The sequence below is a fragment of the Apodemus sylvaticus genome, chromosome 12 (assembly GCF_947179515.1).
Source record: "Apodemus sylvaticus chromosome 12, mApoSyl1.1, whole genome shotgun sequence".
Lineage (NCBI taxonomy): Eukaryota > Metazoa > Chordata > Mammalia > Rodentia > Muridae > Apodemus > Apodemus sylvaticus.
The window spans coordinates 76,927,501-76,943,087 of NC_067483.1; the positions used below are offsets into that span (position 1 = coordinate 76,927,501).

The 15,587-nt window shown below is 43.7% G+C and overlaps 1 protein-coding gene across 1 annotated transcript in view; it reads left to right on the forward strand.

The window, feature by feature from the left end:
• The first annotated feature begins 1,662 nt into the window (after positions 1 to 1,662).
• Rgs5 (regulator of G protein signaling 5) overlaps positions 1,663 to 15,587 on the forward strand; it is a 39,339-nt gene continuing 25,414 nt past the window's right edge. Inside the window, exon 1 of the mRNA XM_052200673.1 lies at positions 1,663 to 1,789. Within this exon, the coding sequence (XP_052056633.1) occupies positions 1,746 to 1,789 (44 nt within the window). The 5' untranslated portion in view covers positions 1,663 to 1,745. The remainder of the gene's footprint in view (positions 1,790 to 15,587) is intronic.

Here is a 15,587-nt window from a genome sequence, read left to right on the forward strand (position 1 = left end):
TCTCTCAGTCACTCCCTCTCTGTCCCTCTCCTGCTCTCTGCTCTGCTCCCTGCTTCTGTCATGCCCAGGTCCCATCTGCTGGCAATGTTCAGTTTACTTTCTCTCTCTACTCTGGCTGCTTCCAGATGCCCCTGGCTGTTCTCTCTTTCATAGCTACAATAAAACCCCCTCCTTACCCATACCATAGAGTGGTCATGTTGTCAGTTTATAGAGTTGCCAGGGACAGTGGAAAACAAACCATCAGATGCTTAATCACATCTTCAGAGAACATTGTGCAGAGACAGTGGGGAAAACTGTCAGGATTGAAATGGAGTCACACAGAGCAGAATAGTGGCTGCTTGCAATCTCACAACTTGGGAGGCTGATTCGGGAGGAACAGAAGTTTGAGACCAGCCTGCATATGACAATATCAAGACCCTTTTCAGGTCAACAGAAACGATTTGTTTGGTCCAGTCTTTCTGAAAGAAACTAAAACCAAGAGTTATGCAGAAATGGTACTTAGCAGGCAGCCTGACCCCACCAGAGTGTCTTCTAATCTTGATTCCTACTAGTATTCCCTTTGTTGATTTTGGTTTTAGTCACAGGCTTATTTCACCTCAACCCTGAGGTGTTAAAGCAAAGTGTTGGGGGGAGGTTAAGGACCTATCTGCCAGGAACAAACCTTCTAAGGCAACACTTGTGGTCCTCACTTTGACTACTTTGACTATCAGACTGTTAAAGGAAGAATTCCAAGCAATTACCCCCACCCCACCCAATCTCCTAAAGGGAGAGGAAATGGCAGAAGCCCTGGGGGCATCCAGACACAGGAATTTGTCTCCTGGAAAAAGATTTACAGCTTTATGCAATGACCTTGACCTTGTGTCAGACTTGCTCGCAGGAGAGACTTGGAGTTGGGACTTGGCAGCCAGGGGACCACGCTTTGCCTTGACCCTTCAGTTAAGCACGCCCTTGCTCTCTGTTTACACCCTACCTCCTGTCAGGCCAGTAGTAGACAGGCTAGGGCCACACTGAACAAATCACCTTTTTCTGCTCTTCACCATTAACTTGGCTCCCTTAATTGACTCCCTGAAGAGAAGAGGCTGATTAGGACTAGTTGGGCACACAGGCTGTGACCCCTAAGTCTGGTAAAGATGTGCCTGGACAGTTATTGCTTACAACTAGCTGCACCAATGTAACACACATCGCGACATCAGAGCCTGGGCTGGTCCTTTTTACCTCTGAATTCCTAGCATCCATCTGAGTGCTCAGGTGATGAGAGACCCTCAGGTACACACTCTCTTCACTGTGACAAGAAGCAGTTTCCTCCACTGTGAGGTGGATTCAGTGTTGTATCCCAGGACCCTTGGCAGAAGTGGCTCAAGGTACCTTGCTTTCGAAGAAAGCCCACATCACTGTTCTGGCTGAAGTCGGGATTTCAGTCCACAGGCACTAATAATCTTATCTCAATTTAGGCTCCAACTCAGCCCTGACTAAACAAAGGAGAGACAGTAGTGACAAAAGCAGTCCCAGCAGTGCCTGCGGCCAGGAAAGGCTCCCAGCCCCCACCTAAGGCAAATTGTTCCTGAGTTCCAGCCCACAATTTTCTTCCAGGCTGCTGATTGGTCCTCGGAGGCACAGAGCTGCGAGAGAGCTTGTATATATTCCTCAAAGGGAAAGGCTGCCCCAGACAGGGTTGAAGTTTCCACAGAAGTATTCAGCTGTTGAGAGGTTCGTGCTCAAGTTGAGGACCCAAGCCGCGTGCCAAAATGTGTAAGGGACTGGCAGCTCTGCCGCATTCATGCCTGGAAAGGTGAGAACTGACCTTTAGTGTAGGAGATGAAGATGTGGTGAACTTTCACTCAAGGGAAGCTACCCAGAGGCTCTGCGGGGGGATGGGGTCACACTGAGATGAAACAGATGCTTGGTAATAGATTTGGCCTTGCCTTATCTGTACAAAGATCTGGAAAGATCTGAGCTACAGATTCAACAGGAGATAATTCATGGGTCCTTTAATCTACAGAGTGTCAGAGTGCTGTTTCCTCAGAAGATGCCTATTCTGCAGGTGTGTGCATGTGTGCATGTGTGTGTGTGTGTGTGTGTGTGTGTGTGTGTGTATGTGTGTGTGTATGTGTGTGTTTGTGTGTGTGTGTGTTTGTGTATGTGTGTGTGTGTGTGTGTGTGTGTGTGTATGTGTGTGTATTTAAAAAAGGTAACTTCCAACACGGAAGAATAAAAGCACCTGGGTTTGAATTCTGTCTCCCCTGCTTATATCTTGGGTAGTTTTAAGCCATTTCTTTAACCTCTCACTTTCCTCATCTGTAAAGTGGAGGTAGGAAGTGCACACGTCTATCTCACAGGCTGGTTTTGAGGACTGAGTGAGTGCTCATGTATGTGATGTGCTCAGAAGAATGTCTGACACAGTTAACTGTGGGAAGAGTGACCTTCGTTCACACAGAGAGATGGGGTGAGGGCTCTGCAGGCAGATTTGCCATGGGCACAGGGAGCTGGGCATTATTCCCTATTCATTAGCCAGGAGTAGCTGCATTACTGGGCAAAAGAAAAGCCCCTGGGATACAGGGTTTGTCTTTTACGCAGAGTTCTGAGACACACAGCTGTCCAGGACTGTGCTGTGGTGTGTAAAGAATCCTCCATCTAAAGTACTCAGCTTACTAGAAACTTAACACTCCACATGATCTGTAGGTAGAAAGGTTCTGCTCTCTTAGGGAACAGTCCTGATTGGATTTCCTTTGACCCTCAATCATTAAACGAAGTAAAACTGATTCCTGTACACCCTCCCTTTGTCCCTAAGGGCTAATGTCTGTCTGAGAAGGTCATATTATTTAGTGTGCCCCCAAAGACTTTTGCCTGTTTAAAATGTCACATTTTCTTTGATGTTTTTCATCACAGCAATAAATTTTAAGTGATTTTTTTTTTTTAAAGAGAAAAATGATGGAACACATTCCCTGGAGTCAAAGATGTAGATGTAGAAATCAGTAGCAGTGAAGTCTGAAGTCGTATCCACTGGACCAGGGAGAGAAAAGTGGATGCCAGGGCTGGGAACTGTTCATCTTTCCCACATCCCATCTCCTCCCACCTTCTCTACAGAGTGCTTTGGACAGGCCGAGTGCTTATGGCTAAATGGCATCCCAACTTCTTTGAAGACCAGAGGATACATCATTGCTTTCTCTCTAGCTGTAGAGTCACACGTTGATGGTGTGCAGCACTTGGTACTTATGTTAAACTTCATTAATGCAGTGGATAGATCTTACGTCGTTATACTGGTGAACAGTTGACGCTGTTATGTGATAGTCTTCAAGGGTTGGGCATCTTGACATTGTTACTCCTCTTGCCCTACGTTTTTTATGTAAATGCTCTAGTGTTTAGAGAGCTACAATGATGGCATTTTGCAATTATTTCTATTACTGTCATGTATTAGATTCATTAGCAGCAGTAGAATGTATTTATTTTTACCTTTATCATTTTTTTCACTAAAGTTTGGACTTTCCAGTTGGGGATTGGTGTTATTCTTGCTGGAAATGTATTCATTTGAAACCCCCCCGTAGCTGATACGCTAGTCACATAATTGAACACATTGTGGGATTCATAATGTGTGGAATTCATAATGTTAAGAACACAGTAAACTAATAATGTAGAGGAGAGGCCACTGAGAAACTGTGGATTCTTTTTTTTTTAATTCGATATATTTTTTATTTACATTTCAAATGATTTCCCCTTTTCTAGCCCCCCACTCCCCGAAAGTCCCATAAGCCCCCTTCTCTCCCCCTGTCCTCCCACCCCCCTTCCCACTTCCTCGTTCTGGTTTTGCTGAATACTGCTTCACTAAGTCTTTCCAGAACAAGGGGCCACTACTCCTTTCTTCTTGTACCTCATTTAATGTGTGGATTATGTTTTGTGTATTCCAGTTTTCTAGGTTAATATCCACTTATTAGTGAGTGCATACCATGATTCACCTTTTGAGTCTGGGTTACCTCACTTAGTATGATGTTCTCTAGCTCCATCCATTTGCCTAAGAATTTCATGAATTCATTGTTTCTAATGGCTGAATAGTACTCCATTGTGTAGATATACCACATTTTTTGCATCCACTCTTCTGTTGAGGGATACCTGGGTTCTTTCCAGCATCTGGCAATTATAAATAGGGCTGCTATGAACATAGTAGAGCATGTATCCTTATTACATGGTGGGGAATCCTCTGGGTATATGCCCAGGAGTGATATAGCAGGATCTTCTGGAAGTGAGGTGCCCGAAACTGTGGATTCTTAATGATGAAACAATTTCAGTTATTTCAAGTCTGCACACACCCCTTAGGCCTCTGGATGACAAGCCATACCCTGCTCACAGGATAGTGTCCCCCAGGCAGGAAGGTTGATGAGGATACTTATCATTGAGTGCTGTGTGCCAGCAGACAGGAATAAATACAGAGTGCTTTCTAGAAATAAACGGTAGGAGCTTGCATGGGCCTTGGAACTTTTGATAGTTGGGGAGGACTTCACGAGGGGTTAAGAAAATGATGCTTAAACTAATCTTACAGGGCAGAAGAGTCAGGCACGTCTGTGTGGGAGGAAGAGATGTGAGGGATGTCTTTCAGGCCAAAGGGGCAGGCGGCATGTACAAACAAGAACATACGAGGGTACGGAAAGTTCAGCCAGTATTAACGTAACCTGTACCAAGACTCAGGCAGCAGATGTATTTGTGGTGTGTCCAATATGAGAACATACCCTCACTGACTCTTAAGATCCTGCCTCTGACAGTCTACTACCTCCCTTTAGCACCTCCTGCAGAGCAAGCATTTTGTGTGGATCTTTGGGGAGACATTCAAGATATAAACCATAACAGGGCTTAGTAGGTTGTTCTTGTGGGACCACGCCCCTCGCCATGTGGTGTCTTCCTTTCGCATTACACCACCTGTAATGAGATCCCCAAGAACATATTAATCAGGGAAAGACACCTTCAAGCTTTTAGCTATACTTGGCACACATCGCTCTTTATTCCATGGTTTGGATTTGCCTTGCCCCCCAAGGGTGTGTCTGGTAGAAACCATCTAATAGTACCATAGGATAATTAAGAGCTCTGTGGCAGGTGCTTTATCATCACACTAACAAAACACCTGAGAAAATCAGTTTACAGAGAAAAGAGGTCCACTTTGGCTCTGGGCTTTGGAAGTTCTAATCCATAATCAACTGGCTACACTGATTTCAGTCCCGTTTACAAAGAAGAGTGCATGGCAGAACAAAGCACTTCCCCTCATTCCCATGTTATGAAGAAAAGGATGTAAGGGTGGAGGAGGCCTCACATCCTACTCCGAGGACCTATCACCATTGGCTCTCTAGGCCCTTCCTCTTAACAATCCCATCATCTCCCATTAGTGCTTCCTACAGACCTAGCATTTTGTATAGATCTTTGGATCTATGGGGACAGTTAGTCAAGACACAAACCATAGCAGGGCTTCATAGAAGGTTCTTCTGGCACCCCTCCCCTCACTGCATGGTGCCTTCCTTTCTCATGTCTGCAATGCAGTCCTCACCAGGTTCAAGCTGACACAAGGACGATGCTCCAAAACCTGCACATCCTGCAGAACTGGAAGCCTTGAGTATTTTTGCTACAGTATTAGAGAACAAATAAATAACACCTCACCCAACACCTGACTCTGAGAACTAAAGATCACAGAACAAGATTCTTTTCCTACTTTGCCTAAATTTTACAAAGACAATCAGCATTTGGTACATAGTAGGCTCTTGATAAATATGTTCCTGAAAAAGTTCTTGACTGATAGTAGTTGGAGACAGAGCTGCCCAGGGTCAGCCTGGCACTTTTCTCTGATTTCCAGGGGGGTCGTGAAGAACAAACATTAACAGGGACTTGTTAGGTCTGGGGAAAATGTTCTAAATAATGAGGTATTGAGGATTTCCTGCAGGGATGGGGGAGGGGTAGAAGAAGAATAAGAAAGTAAACCCAGTATTTTTATAACCTGGGCAGGGAAGGTTTGATCAGCCGGAGGTGGTTTGTTTCAGAAGGTGGCAAGCCTTTGGCTTTTGGGCTTTAAGGAACTTCACAGCCTGGACTGTTTCTCTGGGAGCCACCATCATAGCTGCTTTTGTGGTTTCCCTATATTCGCTGATCACCTCTCCTCACTCTCAGTCTCCATTAACCTGCTTTATGCTGTCAGATCCCAGAAGCTTAGACAGGAAAGGTCCTTAGAAGGTTATCCAATATCTTTCTCCTTTTCTAGTAAGAACTACTGATTAAAGTGGAGAGATGATAATAAAATAAAGTTTATTTATGTTTCTTGGGCCAGCGTCAATGGCTTGTGTTGCTGGCTGGGGAGACAAATAGTGAAACTTTAATTAATCCAGGCAGGATCAGTCATTAGCAACAGGAAGCAGGCTGTGAATGGAAGTCAGCCAGTTCTCTCTCTCTCTCTCTCTCTCTCTCTCAGTTCCCAGATAATGTGTGGGCCGTGGACCATATTTTAAAGGCCAAGTCCAGTTGCAAGACAGCTTTAGCCTAACCCTCTGACTGTCCCAGAAAGTGACTGGCGGGGGAGATCCACTGGCAGGTGGGGGTAGTGGGGGTAGTGGGGGTAGTGGGGGTGATGACACAACACTGGCAGCAAAGAGGAGGAGGAGCAGGATGCTGTAGCCCAGGAAGAGTAGCTCTTCAGTCTGCCGTCCTGCATCTGCTTTAGCCCTGGGACAGTCGCAGGGACGCAGAAGAAGCAGAGACCACACAGTCTTCCACTTGCTTCCTCCCTGGGGAGCTGAGGAAGCCCTGGCTCTCTCTGTGCCCCATTTCCTCATCTGAAAATGAGAATCTTGGGAATCTTCTTGGGAAGAAAGAAAGAAAGAAAGAAAGAAAGAAAGAAAGAAAGAAAGAAAGAAAGAAAGAAAGAAAGAGAGAGAGAGAGAGAGAGAGAGAGAGAGAGAGAGAGAGAGGGAGGGAGGGAGGGAGGGAGGGAGAGGGAGGGAGGGAGGGAGGGAGGGAGAGAGAGAGAGAGAGAGAGAGAGAGAGAGAGAGAGAGAAAGAAAGAAAGAAAGAAAGAAAGAAAGAAAGAAAGAAAGAAAGAAAGAAAGAAAGGAAGAAAGGAAGAAAGAAAGAAAAAGAAAGAAAGAAAGAAAGAAAGAAAGAAAGAAAGAAAGAAAGAAAGAAAGAAAGAAAGAAAGAAAGAAAGAAAGAAAGAAAGAAAGAAAGAAAGAACACAACAAAACCCACAAGGTGACAGGAATCACGGGTGGACCCTACCACATAATTCCCCGCCACGGTCCCTCTCCTCTGTATTGTAGGCAGCCCTGAACACACTCTTTTTAATCAGTTCTGTGTCAAAGCCTTTGTTAAATATTTATCCCATTCGTAATCATTCACCTTCCTGAAGTATTTTTCCGAGCTTCTCCTTCTTTTTTAAGAAAATACACTGTGCACTTTGTATAAAACATTAGAAAACCCATTAAAAACCACAAGCAATTCTTATCCAGAAATTAATAGTAGTGCTCTCTAACACTTGGAGTCATTCAATAAATGTTCAAACATCCAGTGACCGTTCTGCGGTTGGGCTGTTTGAATTAGGATCCAAAACTTGACTCACCTGAGATCGGGACTCTTGGACCTCATAATAAATGCCTCATCATCCCCTCCCACCACTTAACACATGATTTGCATGTACAATTTAGGAAGCTATGCCATGCTTTAGACAGTTTTTGGATGGGGAGCAGGCAGAGTCCTGAAGTATAATCTTAGATTTTAATAGCCAAGGGCCAGTTCCGACCCGCATCTCTAGGAATCTCTACCTTGCTTATAGATAGATGTGATCATGCATGGTCCTCCACACTTCTTCTAGCCCTACCACATTGGTATTCTGAATTTGGACTTCATATAGTACTATTTTTTTTCATTTTAATTTAATTATTTTCTTCACCTAAATCCAGTCACATATTTAAAAGTTGTAGCAATTATATTTCACTAGATGTGTACCTGTCCATAGAGCTATCTGTAATGTAGAATTTAAAAAATTTAAATGCGTTTGTTGACAGTTTTATATGTGTATATATGTGCTTAGATCATAGTTCCCTGTTACACCCTCTCATCTCCTTCCCACTCTCACTGATTCCTGCCTTCTACCCAACAAGTCTCCTGTCTACTTGTCAGTGGATGTTTGTTTGTTTTGTTTGTGGGTTTGTGTATATGTGTGTGTCCCATGTAGTTTAACTGAGATTGATTGCATGAACATCAAGATTATTTACTGTAGGTACATGCACCTGTACTTCCATGAGCACACAAACACATATTTGCACACACACACACACACACACACACACACACACACACACACAGAGCCAGTAGGATGGAGGAAATGAGTCTTTCCTAGAATATCAGTGGGTCTAATCAGCCTGAAGATCAGAAGCAGTATCATCAACACATCTATAGCTTTGCACTATTTGCCTGGCTATAGAGCTCCAGGAATATCCACTGGGTGTTTCCAGGAGAGGCAAACTACTGCTGCTGTGCCCAGGTAAGATAACTTAACTAGGCACTGTTTTTTTCTTTAAAAAAGAAATGTTTCAGGGTTTAAAGGGTTGAGCCAAACAACTTTGGAATATTTTGGACAGTAACAACTTGAGCAGGTCCACTGTGTGAATAGCAAATTAGACTAAGATCCGTGCTCTGTCCTTTCCAATTGCCTCCCCCGAAACTTCTCAAGCAGTGTCAAGTTCATCTGGACAGGTTCTCACTTCTCTTCCTTAAAACCCATTTCTAGAAAGATGTTGGACCTGTTCCTTTACCTGGTAGTCTTGAAGACTACAGACAGGTCTTAATAAGGGAGGATTTATATACTGAGTCTGAGCTGGCCTTTTCTCAGGTTGGAGGAGGAAAAGGAGGAGGAGGAAGAGGAGGAAGAGGAGGAAGAGGAGGAAGCAATGTGCTTGTGACAGCACGAAGCACCCTGCTCTCCACGCATTTATTATTAGCAGTGAAGTGCAGACAGATATTTTGGTTGAGCTGTGACTTCTGTTGATTTGTGTGCATGCAGAACATCTGTTTATTGACGAAGCACTCATCTGCAGGATTCAAGAAGTTTGGAAAGAATCAAGATATTCTATCTAAAAGTGGCTTCCTGTATTCTGGCAGCTTGTTTTAAGTGGTAGCTTACGAGGAATATTTGGGACTGTGGAAGTGTGAGATCTGACATGCCTTTGGGCAATTGTGTAGATAGTCTGGTGTCTGACCCTTTCTGTGTTATAAGTTTCTAGAATCTTAAATCTGATTCTGAGTCCTCCATGTCTAAAACAAGTATGCCACTTGAATAAGTGGATTAGCATGCATCCTTGTATGGTACTTTTCTGACTTTGATAAATGATAAATCTTTTGTTGAAATCAGGGATTTACTCAGACACTTAGGAGAACTTCATGACTTTGTCTTACTGCATTTATTTGTGTGTGTGTGTGTGTGTGTGTGTGTGTGTGTGTGCTCGAATTACAGTGCTTATGTGAGGGATAGAGGACACTTTGAGGGAGTTTGTTCTCTCCTTCCATCCTGTGGGTCCTGAAGATGGCGGTCATGTTTTCAGTCTTGGGAATAACTTCTTTGCCAAAGATAATTATGTATCGGAAACCCATTTTTCCATCTTAGCCAAATATCTGTTTCTTTATTTATGTGAACTCTGAGTATTCATGTCTAATTCCTGCTGAGAAAAGACCATGTCAGGCTCAGTGTATGGTAAGTCCTCCTTTATCAAGACCTGTCTATAGCCTCCAAGACCACCAGCTTGAATCTCATTGGTCAGCTATATTCAGAGGTTCTCATCAGGAAGCCTGTCACACAGTCTCAGAGAGTCTTTACACTCAGTTTTAACTGTGTACTGTTCCAGCAGAGGCAACCATATTGGTTTCCATAGAGCATGTTCAGTTAGAGTTGCTTAGAGATCGAATTTAAATATTTGTTTTATAATACCAGGTAGGAGAGACATTTTCCTGTCGTATACAGGGTCCATAAATGGAAAAGAAGCACAGCTCCTCATACAGAGTTCCATTTTGGTAATCTAACCAACCCTTAATTTTCTGTGATCTTGCTCAAGATGAGCCATCACCTTACTCAGCAGACCTTTACAGCCATTTGACAAAGGGAAGCATTGAATAAGACCCCGCATTTGCCTGAATGTGGCAAGACGGAGCTAGTGGAATGATGGGAAGCAGGCTGGTCTTTAACAAGATCTCAATCTTGATGACTTCTCTTCTTCCTCTATTTCTTTTTCTCCTTCTTTAGCGCCCTTTATTTATCCTTTCATTTGGGATATGCTAAATCAGTTTAAAGTAGGTGCTGCGTGCAGGAATAAGAGTTTAGTCTGAGGAGCATCTCCGTAATTGAACATAAAAGGATGCTTGTTGGTTGTACCACTAATGTGTACGGAAGCTCTTGTGGGAACATTGCTGACCCTTCCACCTTTGGAGCTCAAAATTTCCACAAATATCTCTGTTCCCCAACTGCAGGACCATTTCCCATTATCCATTATCTGGGTTGCAAACGTAATTACCAAAAGTCCGGCGTCCCTGCCGACACTATTTTGAAGAAGATGGGGAATTGAAGGTCAAAGGGAAATGAGCTGTTTCTGGCCTGACCATCTTGTCCCTACACTGTCTCTTCATTACCCCCAGTAACCTACCCTGAGTGATGAGTATGTCAGAGACAGGCCATAAAATCTTGGGAAATGTCCCAAATTTCCTGGGACTCCTCCAGTAGAGGGTGGACAGAGCTTGGGAAAAATGCCATTGTAAAAATACAAAGTAAACCAACAACACAAGGAAAGAGCTATTACAGTGTGATTGCATTGGGCAGCTACAGCAGGCAGCCTCCATGCAAACAATGCCAACTCACCCCCCACCCCCTGCTTTCAGAGCTGCTCATGTCTTTGTGAGGTAGAGACTACCTGAAAGAAACTGACCTTACTACCAACTAAGCACAAACCTGTTGAGTGAATACTAGCTCCTTGTTCAATGTATGTCTGTCAACCCACACAGACCACAACAGACAACAGCTATCCCACCAAAGTCTGACACATAGACTAGTACAGAATGACTCTATGGAACCTGTGCACACAATGCTATAATAGGGACAGCAGTAGTAACAACACACATGCTTATCAAATATTTACTGTGCATAAAGGGCTACTGTAGGCACCTCTGTGGGATGGTTTATTATCATCCCCGTGGAACTCCATCGCCATTTTGTAAATCACAAATTGAGTTGTGATACTCAGTAACACGGGGTGGGTCCCTGTTGGATGGCGGGAAGTAGAAGATACAGCCAAGTGGTGTGACTAGGCTGGCTTTCATTCTCCATTCCATCCCAATAACTAGAGCAACCTGGCGGGCTGAAGTGGTTAACAGATTTTGGGGGAAGGGATGAGATCGAAGGGTTTTAAACTGGTGTGTGGTAGAAGAGAGAGAGATAGGGGGAGTGCATGTAAGGAATTATGGGAGGAGAGTGGGAAACAAGACTGGTAACTGGGGACGTGGGAAGCCAGGAAGTGATGTTTTGAGTTTGGGAGAGACCAGCAACTCATCCAGCCATGAAAAGGCTGTGTGTGTCATGGTGGTGGCGGCGGGTGGCATGGGAAGGGTAGGATGAGGATAGTGAGGCAAGATGTCACACGAGGCAAAATGACACAGCAGTTCAGTTCTTCAAGACTGGTAAATTCAAGCATGGAGGAGGAAGGACACATTGAAAGAATTTTCTGGAAAGAAAGATCAACCGATCAGCTGTTGGAATGAGGAAGACAGCCTGTAAGGGTCAGGGAGTAGAAGTTATGAGAATAAGATGGTTGTAGTTGCAGATGAAACAGGGCATTGGGAAGGTGTAGAAGGTACCACTCAGAGCCTATGAAGACCTTGGGCCCCTCACTTTTCTTATTTATATGTCAAAGATGTCAAATGTTAAAATCATAAAACCTTACTATGGCTAGATGGTCAGCAGGAGTCTTAGCACTTCCTCTCCCTCCCTGTTTTTGATCAGACCAGAGAACTCAAATACTTACCCAAGATCACCCAGCAAATTGACTAGATTGTCTGGAGGGTTTAATCAAAGGCATCTGTTGCCACAACGTGTTTCCCCTTACTGATGATTGCCTTTTGTTCTGTGACTGCACTAGACATTATTCCTTCCCTAGCACAGGACTTTCTGTAATAACATTAGAAATTCTGAACCCTGCAATTTACGGTGTGCCCTGGTAGATGTTCCAGGCACTGAGAGAAATGCCTAACATATGGTAACTCATTTCACCCTCATAAAAGATACTTAAGAGGTAGGCAAATTATTCTTATATTCTTGTGTTGTTGTATTTTAGAGATGTAAAAACAAGCAAACAGATCAGGAAGTACCCAAAGTTGTGTGTGCAGCAAGGTGATCTGAGAAATCTGAGGCGGCCATGTCTGCCTTGGGTTGCCATGCCATTCTGTGTTTTTCTTTGAGCAAAAGGAGCTTGTTTAGGGTACGACACGACTTGGCTTCTCTCAAGGAACAACCCTGTCAACATGTTCACTCTTGCTTTTGGCCCCATGGTCTGAGAAGGGATTCTTACCAGTTAAAGGCAGATGGGTCTTCTCTGCCAAGTGCAGGGAAGAGATTGGACAGACTTCGATGGATTGTTTGTGAGAATAAGATGGACTGCAGATCTGGAAAGTGTCATATGATGTCACTGGGACGGTTCCAGGTGGTCACATGACAAGGTTATCCAAAGCAGCCGCTGCTACTCTGACCTTGATGGCTTTTCTTGGTAATGGAAACTTCTCCACATTTACTGTTCACTGTTTCCACGGTTTCATCACAGTTACGGTTCACAAATTCTCCTAAACACCTCCTGTTTGATTTTGAGCAATCTCACTCTCTTTTGCAGAAACATTTTTCTACTTAGAAAAAAAAAAGTACTGACTTCTTGAATCTTGTTAAATGGAGACCATTATTTTCATGATTTTTAAGTTTCTTGTTTCAAGCTCCAGCATCTCTGGCACTCACTCCAGGGTCTGCTGGCTGGGTGTGGGTATCATTCTGGGTCAAGCTGCTGCTTTGGGTTTGGAATTACTATGGGTGCTATCAATCTATCCATCAACCCCGACATCGCCCTGGTGTGTGTGAAAATGGGCAGAGATGTGTAGCTGAGGTTGGGTGGAATTGACTAGTTCTGGAGACTGGTAGTATTGTGGTCCTTTGTCCAGGGGAGTTTCTCTCTGTCTCTGTCTCTATCTCTGTCTCTGTTTCTCTGTCTCTCTGTCTCTGTCTCTCTCTCTCTATGTATACACACACACACACACACACACACACACACACACATACACAAACACATTTGTGGAGAGGCCAGAGGACAACCCTGGTTGTCATTCTTCGGGGTTATTTATTTGGTTATTTTACGAGACAGTCTGTCACTGGCCTTTAATTCACAAAGTAGCCTAGGCTGGCTAGCCAGTGAGAATCTGAGAACCTACGTATCTCCAGCTATTCTACCTGGGGACTACATGTACATGCCACAGTGCCTGACATTACTTTTTACACCTAGTTTGTGGATTCTTCGTGCTGGTAAAGTGAACACTTTCTGGGCCCCAGCCCTTCTCTAGTGTTTTGTGGCCTTTGCCTGTGAGGGTATCTGATGACAGCTGTTTGGGTGCAGCTCAGGTAAGACTTAGAACACAAAATGACAGCTGTTGTTATTAAGTCTGACAGGAAATGGTGCGAGGGAGCAAGAGCTTGAAGAACTTAAGAGGTAATTGTGTTTTCTATAAATATGTCATAATTGACAACTGGTGTTGTCAATTCCATTTTTTTCAACCATCTTATAGTTCAGAATGTCATTTAATGTAATCAATCACCTGGGCTTTGGGAGACAGCTGTCATCGCTGAAGCCACATCTCAATTATTTAACAACGATGACAGTGTATATTTTCTTCCATCCTTCTTTGCCTTCCTACCACTTACGTCACCAAGGGATGTTTTATACAGACTAAACCTAGGGTTGTTTGCCTAAGAAACTGTAAGTAAATTATAAAAATAAGATAAGAAATTAGGTATAAATTTTCAGGTAACACACTGTTAGACAGCTAAAACAAACGCCGCGGGTGTTTTGTTTTCAGCCAGATGGAAATAGTAGAGTAGTGGAATTGAGTCTTTCTCCATCTAAATGGTCCAGCCCTGGTCTTGAGAGTCGATCTTGATTTTTAGCAGTCATGTTCAGAAGATTTGAGAGGGGGTAGCCAAAGATGGTAGATATCAAGCTTTGTGTATTTGTGTGTGTGTGTGTGTGTGTGTGTGTGTGTGTGTAATGTACACACTTTCTTGAGTATTTATTGTGGAAGCAAAATTCTTTTTACCTTTGTGGATGAAGCCTGCAGGGTTTCCTTAGCCAGATCCAGGGTTCTTTCTACATCAATTGTAGCTCATGCCTCTTCGTGGCCAGCAGGGGGCATCTGCAACAAAGTTTTGGGTTGCATTGAGATTCACCTTGTCCAAGGAAAGATCAAGTCCTTTGGAAACCAGTTTTGAAAATGAGACCCTACACTTCCCACGCTGCTTGTCTAGTGCCTTCCTTCGTGGGTGTTCGTGAAATGTGTCTGGCGTCTAGAATTAAACCTGCCTGCGATTGCCAGATGTTTCCCAAGCACAGGACCCTTACAGCCCCTTTGTCTCTTTGACATGGTGGGATGTAGGCTTCTCATTACGCTCAGGTTTCTCTTCTCATTAAAATATACCCATTAAAAGTGATATGAATAACCGAATGCATGTTCAAAGCCACGCTTACCAGGTTTCATCTCACTTTACATTTTTTTTTCTCTTTTTTGTTTTGATTTCGGGTGCTGGAAAGCTTCCCAGGCCCTTGCCCAAGCTAGGCAAGCACTTAGCAAGCTTCATCCCAAGCCTTGGCTTCTCACCTCTCTGTCTCTGGTTACTTAAGATAGAAACAGAACTCAGCCACGGTTGAGTTATATGGTCCCTGCAGTCATCTACTGGCCGTATACGGTGTCAGTCAAACCAGGTGATGTCATTTTAAGCAGTCATATTCAGAAGATTCCAGGGAGTTGGTGGGGGTAGCTGAAGATGATAGCGAACAGTGTGTGTGTGTGTGTGTGTGTGTGTGTGCGCGCGCGCGCGTGTACACACACACACATTTCCATAGGAATTTACTGGTTTTTTTTTTTTTTTTTTTTTTTTTTTTAGGAAGCAAGAGCACACATCATTTCTTCATTCTTGTGTCCCATCAATATTTTCCAGTAATGGGAAAATGCCTACTATATAGTTTACCTGTATGCAATAGCTCTTTGGTGTTGTCCCAGATGTCACCAGGGCCAGAAACAGCATCTTAATCCTTTAAACATCTAGAATCAGAGCCTCTCTATAAGCTCTCAATCAAGTTTTCTTTAATATAGTTCTATTTCTAAAAAGTCAACCCTGCTTCTGTTTGTAGTGGGTCTCGGTGCTGCCCTTACACATTCACACATCCATCTAAAAAGTTAAAACTTGCATCCAGTATACTAGCTGGCAGGAAGGACTAAAGTGGTCTATGGCGTTAAGGGGTTCCTATCCTCTGGTCAACATCCCTCACAGGGAGCAGATT